The sequence below is a fragment of the Lepisosteus oculatus genome, chromosome 18, assembly GCF_040954835.1.
Source record: "Lepisosteus oculatus isolate fLepOcu1 chromosome 18, fLepOcu1.hap2, whole genome shotgun sequence".
NCBI classification, from domain to species: domain Eukaryota; kingdom Metazoa; phylum Chordata; class Actinopteri; order Semionotiformes; family Lepisosteidae; genus Lepisosteus; species Lepisosteus oculatus.
The window spans coordinates 22,270,773-22,280,403 of NC_090713.1; the positions used below are offsets into that span (position 1 = coordinate 22,270,773).

Consider the following 9,631-nt stretch of genomic DNA (forward strand, 5'->3'; position numbering starts at 1 on the left):
CGTTTATTTGTCTTTCGAGCCGTATACAAGCACACAGCGGAACGGAAGATCGGTCCTCCCCGTCCGCGGTGCAGATACAGACAGGACACGGACACAGACATCGTAGACGGGCTACACACAGTGCAAAGTGCAGACAGTGCAAATTACAAGGCAAATGCATAATACAATCTACACAACACACCGTGGGGCGGGGGGGATTTAAACCCTGTTTCTGGAACTGGGGTGCGGGCAGGCAGATTCCAGGGTGTGGAGGAGCCCGCCAGCCTGCAGGAAGAAGCTGTTCCAGAGTCGGGGGGGAGCTGGCCCGCCCACTGCCATCTCTTTTCCCAGACGGTAGGAGGGCAAACTCACTCACTCAGATAAATAGAGGAAGGGTATTCTTTTATCTTTTTCTCTAGTATCGAACAGAATAAGCACTGGGTGTGCAGACTGGCCTTGCCAAACAAGGCGAATGAAAACAAATGAAAATTTGGAGAGCACGCCAACAGTCCCCATCGACAACACATATACAACACAATCAAGCCGGGTTAGGGCCACAGGTATAAGGGAGACTTGCCTGTCACAGAGTGCACACTGAGGAAAGCCAGGGGATTTCTCCTGAACGCCAGGTCTTAATGATTTAATTCCAGGCTGCTGCTGGATAAGATCAGATCACTTTATCGGCCATACACAATTTCTGGTATTAGGAATGTGTCTCTTCGCAGACCCCAGCTTGCTCTCCATGAGACACACAGACAGGGAGAGAGAAGCTGGGGGCCAGAGCGCAGGGTCAGCCATTTATACAGCGCCCCTGGAGCAGCTGGGGTTAAGGGCCTTGCTCGGGGGCCCAACAGAGTAGGGTCCCTCCACCGGCTGCCGGATTCAAACCTGCAACCTCCCAGCCACTGGCACAGATCCTAAGCCACAGAGCCACCACTCCGCCCCAGGTGCTGCTGATGATGTTTGGGGGACCAGTTGGGGTGTCGGGGGACCACCCTGCAGTCTGTGTGGGTCTAATGCCTCACTATAGTGATGGGGACACTATACTGTAAAAGGGGGCTCTCTTGTGGGTGAGAGGTGAAACCGAGACTGTCCGTGACTGTTGTCCTGACGTTCCGTGCTCATTAAAGGTTCCAGGGCGTTTCTCGAGAAGAGGGTAAGAGGTGTTACTCCGGTGTCCTGGCCCGATCTCCCATCGCCGTCCTGTCCCGTCATCTCTTTATTTCCGGCGTGGAACAAACCTTCAGTTCTTCCTAAACCCAGCTTCGCCTTCTGTCAATCGACGCTCGCTACTTTACAAACCAGAAGAAGAAGAAGAAGAAGAGCAGCAGCAGCAAATATATCGAGCAGCACAGCGGAAACCACATGCTCTGGGGGAAATAAAACACATCGTCCATTGAGTCAAGGTGACGATGGGCGTGACCCCTCCCCCCCCACGCCGAGCCAATCAGCGTCGCCCGTGCTCCCGTGCAGACCGACACCGGCTCACGCCTCGGCTCCGTTTCCGCTCGATTGTCACCAGCACTGGGAGGACAGCGTTGGTGTGTATATATTTATATGCATATATATATTTTATTACTTAAAAATTAACTCTTCACATTAAAAAGACTCCCCCCTCCATCGTCTTTTCTAAAGCTGATCGCAGCAGTTTCGTTTCCTGCTGAAATGAAAAGTGAAACTAACAGGAAATAGGAATGTTGTTGTTGTTGTTTTGTTTTAAAATTCCAGATCTATTTCGATTGAGCTCCGCGGAGCTCGAGTGATCCCATCGGGATGCGGGCGGGAGTTTTCCCCCGCCGGCTGCCCGCGGGACAGATGCGTGCCGAAGGTTAACTTTCCTTTTCCCCCAAACGAAACCTTCCCTCCCCGGCTCGGCCTGCGCTTCCACGTTTCGGGTAAAAGGTTGGCCGTAATCTCACACCCCTCTCGCGCTGGGTAAATGCTGATAGTCTGGAAAGATGGGAAATAACCCCCCCCAACACACCCACACACACCCACAAGCAGTTTGTGTTGCTGGGTGGGTCTGTTCACAGTCTCAGGGCGCGTCAGGCACAGTACTGCTTTTGTCCGGGTGTGACAATAACACCTGGAAAGACGTTAAAACGGCATTAGTTCGCCTCGGTCTTTAAGAAATAAAGTGCTCAGTCTTTCGTTTTATTGTCTTTCGACTGGATGATAAAAACTGCCGAACGAGGTAGAAACTGCCGGTAGTTTTCGTCCCTGAACCCATGTTAACACGACGTTAGCACAGTTTGTAAATCAGATAACCTGATCTCACTGGGCTCTACTGCGCTGTACTGTGCTTTTACCCTGATCTCACTGGGCTCTACTGCGCCGTGCTGTGCTTTTACCCTGATGTCACTGGGCTCTACTGCGCTGGTCTGTGCTCTTACCCTGATCTCACTGGGCTCTACTGCGCTGTACTGTGCTTTTACCCCGATCTCACTGGGCTCTACTGCGCTGTGCTTTTACCCTGATCTCACTGGGCTCTACTGCGCTGTGCTTTTACCCCGATCTCACTGGGCTCTATTGCGCTGGACTGTGCTTTTACCCTGATCACACTGGGCTCTACTGCGCTGTGCTTTTACCCCGATCTCACTGGGCTCTACTGCGCTGTGCTGTGCTTTTACCCTGATCTCACTGGGCTCTACTGCGCTGTGCTTTTACCCTGATCTCACTGGGCTCTACTGCGCTGGACTGTGCTTTTACCCTGATCTCACTGGGCTCTACTGTGCTGTACTGTGCTTTTACCCTGATCTCACTGGGCTCTACTGCGCTGTGCTTTTACCCTGATCTCACTGGGCTCTACTGCGCTGTGCTTTTACCCTGATCTCACTGGGCTCTACTGCGCTGTGCTTTTACCCTGATCTCACTGGGCTCTACTGCGCTGTGCTTTTACCCTGATCTCACTGGGCTCTACTGCGCTGTGCTTTTACCCTGATCTCACTGGGCTCTACTGCGCTGTACTGTGCTTTTACCCTGATCTCACTGGGCTCTACTGCGCTGTGCTTTTACCCTGATCTCACTGGGCTCTACTGCGCTGTGCTTTTACCCCGATCTCACTGGGCTCTATTGCGCTGGACTGTGCTTTTACCCTGATCACACTGGGCTCTACTGCGCTGTGCTTTTACCCCGATCTCACTGGGCTCTACTGCGCTGTGCTGTGCTTTTACCCTGATCTCACTGGGCTCTACTGCGCTGGACTGTGCTTTTACCCTGATCTCACTGGGCTCTACTGTGCTGTACTGTGCTTTTACCCTGATCTCACTGGGCTCTACTGCGCTGTGCTTTTACCCTGATCTCACTGGGCTCTACTGCGCTGTGCTTTTACCCTGATCTCACTGGGCTCTACTGCGCTGTGCTTTTACCCTGATCTCACTGGGCTCTACTGCGCTGTGCTTTTACCCTGATCTCACTGGGCTCTACTGCGCTGTGCTTTTACCCTGATCTCACTGGGCTCTACTGCGCTGTACTGTGCTTTTACCCTGATCTCACTGGGCTCTACTGCGCTGTGCTTTTACCCTGATCTCACTGGGCTCTACTGCGCTGTGCTTTTACCCTGATCTCACTGGGCTCTACTGCGCTGGACTGTGCTTTTACCCTGATCTCACTGGGCTCTACTGCGCTGTGCTTTTACCCTGTGTTCAGGCGTGTGGTCACTCTGGTGCGCTGCGCTGCTGTGGGTGCTGGTCAGCTCAGGGTGGCTGTGCCTTGGGAATCCAGGGTCTGGCCAGCTGACAGGCTGCAGGCCACTTGCGCCAGCACCCTGCCAGGAAGTGGCGGGCTCAGCCGCTCGCGGGACGTCCCAGCTGGGCCCCACACGGAATGCTCCTCTCCTGCCCCTCCCTCTTCTCTTTCTATTCCTATTCTATTCCCACAGGGACACTACCTGAGCTGCTGACTCACTGCGTCCGCCCTCTCTCAGGAACGCGAAAGTGAAACTTCCCGCGAGGCCATAAATACCCCAGCAGAGGCGCGGACAGCAAGCAGACGACTCCAGCCTCCAGCCCTCAAGGCCCATTCGCCCGCCCGCAGCCGGACAGCATGTCTGCCTTCTGGGTGAGTACAGGCCCTGAGCGAGGGAAGGGGTCTTCTGGGCGGTTCTGCAGACGGCTTGGAGAAGCGACACACCGGCAAGCAGCCGAACCGAGCGGTGTGGCGTTCAAATTTACGAGGGGCTCGTTAGGATTCCGGACAGCAGGTTTTGGTCAACCCAAAATCCCTTAGTTCTCTAAGATCTCTTAGTTATTAGTTATTGAACTTGAACTACTGGTCTTGATCGGGTCACGCTGGAGCTGTTGACCGGGTCACGCTGGAGCTGTTGACCGGGTCACGCGGGTGCTGTTGACCGGGTCACGCTGGAGCTGTTGACCGGGTCACGTGGGTGCTGTTGATCAGGTCCCTATGAGTTCTCAGGAGGTGTCGACTGGGTCCCTCAGGAGGTGTTGACTGCTGCGTGGGGGAGTTGAAGCAGACACCTGTGATGGCAGCCTGGGATTGGAAAGAGTGACTTCTCTCTCTGTGTTTTCTCTCCAGGACGAAGTCAAACCCGGGGACCTGATCGAGATCTTCCGGCTGGGATACCAGCACTGGGCCCTCTACGTGGGGAACGGCTACATCGTCCACCTGGCTCCACCCAGTAAGCCCGAGTCCTGGGACCGAGTGGTGGGGAGGGGAGTCAGTTTGGTGCCTGCGGTCAGGGGCAAGCCTGCTCCGTCTCAGGCTGGGACAGGAGATCACACACTGTATTATTATTATTGAGAGACGGGCTCACTGTCTGTTCCTCAGGCTGGGACAGGAGATCACACACTGTATTATTATTATTGAGAGACAGGCTCACTGTCTGTTCCTCAGGCTGGGACAGGAGATCACACACTGTATTATTATTATTGAGAGACAGGCTCACTGTCTGTTCCTCAGGGTGGGACAGGAGATCACACACTGTATTATTATTATTGAGAGACAGGCTCACTGTCTGTTCCTCAGGCTGGGACAGGAGATCACACACTGTATTATTATTATTGAGAGACAGGCTCACTGTCTGTTCCTCAGGCTGGGACAGGAGATCACACACTGTATTATTATTGTTGAGAGACAGGCTCACTGTCTGTTCCTCAGGCTGGGACAGGAGATCACACACTGTATTATTATTATTGAGAGACAGGCTCACTGTCTGTTCCTCAGGCTGGGACAGGAGATCACACACTGTATTATTATTATTGAGAGACGGGCTCACTGTCTGTTCCTCAGGCTGGGACAGGAGATCACACACTGTATTATTATTATTGAGAGACAGGCTCACTGTCTGTTCCTCAGGCTGGGACAGGAGATCACACACTGTATTATTATTATTGAGAGACAGGCTCACTGTCTGTTCCTCAGGCTGGGACAGGAGATCACACACTGTATTATTATTGTTGAGAGACAGGCTCACTGTCTGTTCCTCAGGCTGGGACAGGAGATCACACACTGTATTATTATTGAGAGACAGGCTCACTGTCTGTTCCTCAGGCTGGGACAGGAGATCACACACTGTATTATTATTATTGAGAGACGGGCTCACTGTCTGTTCCTCAGGCTGGGACAGGAGATCACACACTGTATTATTATTATTGAGAGACAGGCTCACTGTCTGTTCCTCAGGCTGGGACAGGAGATCACACACTGTATTATTATTATTGAGAGACAGGCTCACTGTCTGTTCCTCAGGCTGGGACAGGAGATCACACACTGTATTATTATTATTGAGAGACAGGCTCACTGTCTGTTCCTCAGGCTGGGACAGGAGATCACACACTGGGCTGCAGTTCAGTTGAGGTCCCTCCTCCCTCTCCCAGTAGGATTGGGAGCTGTTCTGATCCTGGCAGGTGTGGGAACTCTGGGATGAGATCTGTTATTTTAAGGAGGAATGTTTGACCTGCCTGAGAAGTGAGCACTAACCCCCTCACCCCCCCCAGGTGAAGTGGCGGGGGCCGGCCCATCCAGCATGATGTCCCTGACGTGCGACAAGGCCGTGGTGAAAAGGGAGCGTCTGCGCCGCGTGGCGGGGGACGACAGGTTCCGCGTGAACAACGCGCTGGACAGGAAGCGCCGGCCACGCCCGGCCTACGAGATCGTGAAGGACGCGGAGAGCCTGGTGGGCAAGTGGCTGGAGTACAGCGTGGTGACCAGCAACTGCGAGCACTTCGTCAACGAGCTGCGCTACGGCACGGCGGAGTCCCTGCAGGTCTGCCCTCATTCCTCCTACTCCACTGACACTGACAGAGCAGTCTGAGGCACTGCGGGCTGGACTGGACTGGAATTATAATCAGACTCCACTGACACTGACAGAGCAGTCTGAGACACTGCAGGCTGGACTGGACTGGGATTATAATCAGACTCCACTGACACTGACAGAGCAGTCTGAGGCACTGCGGGCTGGACTGGACTGGGATTATAATCAGACTCCACTGACACTGACAGAGCAGTCTGAGGCACTGCGGGCTGGACTGGACTGGGGTTATAATCAGACTCCACTGACACTGACAGAGCAGTCTGAGGCACTGCGGGCTGGACTGGACTGGGGTTATAATCAGACTCCACTGACACTGACAGAGCAGTCTGAGGCACTGCGGGCTGGACTGGACTGGGATTATAATCAGACTCCACTGACACTGACAGAGCAGTCTGAGGCACTGCGGGCTGGACTGGACTGGGATTATAATCAGACTCCACTGACACTGACAGAGCAGTCTGAGGCACTGCGGGCTGGACTGGACTGGGATTATAATCAGACTCCACTGACACTGACAGAGCAGTCTGAGGCACTGCGGGCTGGACTGGACTGGGATTATAATCAGACTCCACTGACACTGACAGAGCAGTCTGAGGCACTGCGGGCTGGACTGGACTGGGATTATAATCAGACTCCACTGACACTGACAGAGCAGTCTGAGGCACTGCGGGCTGGACTGGACTGGGATTATAATCAGACTCCACTGACACTGACAGAGCAGTCTGAGACACTGCGGGCTGGACTGGACTGGGATTATAATCAGACTCCACTGACACTGACAGAGCAGTCTGAGGCACTGCGGGCTGGACTGGACTGGGATTATAATCAGACTCCACTGACACTGACAGAGCAGTCTGAGGCACTGCGGGCTGGACTGGACTGGGATTATAATCAGACTCCACTGACACTGACAGAGCAGTCTGAGACACTGCGGGCTGGACTGGACTGGGATTATAATCAGACTCCACTGACACTGACAGAGCAGTCTGAGACACTGCGGGCTGGACTGGACTGGGATTATAATCAGACTCCACTGACACTGACAGAGCAGTCTGAGACACTGCGGGCTGGACTGGACTGGGATTATAATCAGACTCCACTGACACTGACAGAGCAGTCTGAGGCACTGCGGGCTGGACTGGACTGGGATTATAATCAGACTCCACTGACACTGACAGAGCAGTCTGAGGCACTGCGGGCTGGACTGGACTGGGATTATAATCAGACTCCACTGACACTGACAGAGCAGTCTGAGACACTGCGGGCTGGACTGGACTGGGATTATAATCAGACTCCACTGACACTGACAGAGCAGTCTGAGGCACTGCGGGCTGGACTGGACTGGGATTATAATCAGACTCCACTGACACTGACAGAGCAGTCTGAGGCACTGCGGGCTGGACTGGACTGGGATTATAATCAGACTCCACTGACACTGACAGAGCAGTCTGAGGCACTGCGGGCTGGACTGGACTGGGATTATAATCAGACTCCACTGACACTGACAGAGCAGTCTGAGGCACTGCGGGCTGGACTGGACTGGGATTATAATCAGACTCCACTGACACTGACAGAGCAGTCTGAGACACTGCGGGCTGGACTGGACTGGGATTATAATCAGACTCCACTGACACTGACAGAGCAGTCTGAGGCACTGCGGGCTGGACTGGACTGGGATTATAATCAGACTCCACTGACACTGACAGAGCAGTCTGAGGCACTGCGGGCTGGACTGGACTGGGATTATAATCAGACTCCACTGACACTGACAGAGCAGTCTGAGGCACTGCGGGCTGGACTGGACTGGGATTATAATCAGACTCCACTGACACTGACAGAGCAGTCTGAGGCACTGCGGGCTGGACTGGACTGGGATTATAATCAGACTCCACTGACACTGACAGAGCAGTCTGAGACACTGCGGGCTGGACTGGACTGGAATTATAATCAGACTCCACTGACACTGACAGAGCAGTCTGAGACACTGCAGGCTGGACTGGACTGGCTGGACTGGGAGCTGGATTAGTTTTTCACTGGCATTATAATCAGACTCCTGTTGATTATTATTGTCTGTCTGTCTCCAGGTTCAAGACACAGTGACGGCCGTTGTCACGGCCACAGTGGTCCTGGGTGCGGTGGGTGCTATGGTTTCCCTGTTTTCGAACAGGAAGGAGAGAAATAACAAGAAGTGGTGAAGAGCTGCCGATCTCCAGAAGGAACCCCATCGTCGTGCTGCACCCCAACAATGACAGCTTGAAGCCAATTGATCGCAGGGTCTCATCCAGCTGGGATCTTGAAAGCCCAGCTGGGGGATGTGTTCCACACTCCCACCTCTCTTCCTGTAAAACCAGTGCCTCATGTCCTGATGGGACAACCTCGCCCGTCTGTTTCCTGAAAGAAACCGGGGTATCGTCATCGGCAATGTGGCTGGGCAGCTCGTTCCACACTCCCACCACCCTCAGCGTAAAGAAGCACTTCCACTTGTGCCCTCTCCTCCGGCAGCTCGTTTTTTACCGTAGTGAATTACACCACCTCTAGATCAACTCCAGACTGATCACCCAGCTCCCCGATCAATAAGTTGCCTAATATCGACGCTCACCTTTGCCAGATGTTTTTTGTACCTAAGCCAGTGACTGGAAGTGGTTCATTTTAGACCTCTGAGGTTCAGATGTGTGGTCCTTTATTAACCTTTACTCATTATTTTGTAATTAAATTGTATTTAAAGTTTAACGTATACCGTATGCAGCCAGTCCTCTGACATACCTGTACATTTTGTGAACAAGATGTCGGCCTTTCATAATAAAATGAACAGTGAAAATTAAAATTAAATGAAAAGAAAACGTCTTTGGGGTCTGTTTCTGGTCGTCTGAGACAGCAGCGTGTTGAAACAACACATGTGGCTCTACAGAAAGATAGGGCTAACCCTTCTGATTCTTCCTACAAATAAAACAGTAGGGGTGTAACCCCGGTTTCCTGGCCAAATTTCCCATTGGCCCTTACCCATCATGGCCTCCTAATAACCCCCCTCTCTGAACTGGCTCCATCACTCTGCTCTCCTCCCCACTGAGAGCTGGGGTGTGGGGAGCGGACTGGAGCGTCATCCAGGTGGGGGTACACACTGGTGGGGGTGGAGGGGAGTCCCCATTACCTGTAAAGCGCTTTGAGTGGAGTGTCTGGAAAAGCGCTATATAAGTGTTAGAAATAATTATAATTATTATTAATTAAATATGATCTTTTTTTTTTTGCTGTTTCGCTACACGAGTTTCTCGCCGGAGTATCTGGAAATACAGCGGTCTCGTCCCGCCCTCTAGTGGCCATAAGGAGCACCTGCGCCCTGGTACTTCCCTACGTCATCATGCACTTCAATTCAATTTCCAA

General features: G+C 53.0%; 1 protein-coding gene across 6 annotated transcripts; it reads left to right on the plus strand.

Annotated features, from left to right (window-relative positions):
* The first annotated feature begins 1,411 nt into the window (after positions 1-1,411).
* Positions 1,412-9,093, plus strand: LOC102688887 (phospholipase A and acyltransferase 3-like). Of its 6 annotated transcripts, none has more exons than XM_069180504.1 (6): positions 1,424-1,520; positions 1,708-1,874; positions 3,628-4,038; positions 4,516-4,618; positions 5,937-6,205; positions 8,338-9,093. In XM_069180504.1, exons 3-6 carry the CDS (start codon positions 4,024-4,026, stop codon positions 8,446-8,448), a joined length of 498 nt encoding a protein of 165 aa, XP_069036605.1. In that variant the 5' UTR covers positions 1,424-1,520; positions 1,708-1,874; positions 3,628-4,023; the 3' UTR covers positions 8,449-9,093. The 6 variants fall into 6 exon arrangements, with proteins under 6 accessions (XP_015194301.1, XP_069036605.1, XP_015194302.1 ...); XM_015338816.2 differs by having other exon boundaries at positions 3,860-4,038; XM_015338817.2 differs by having other exon boundaries at positions 3,905-4,038.
* The last annotated feature ends 538 nt before the right edge of the window (positions 9,094-9,631 follow it).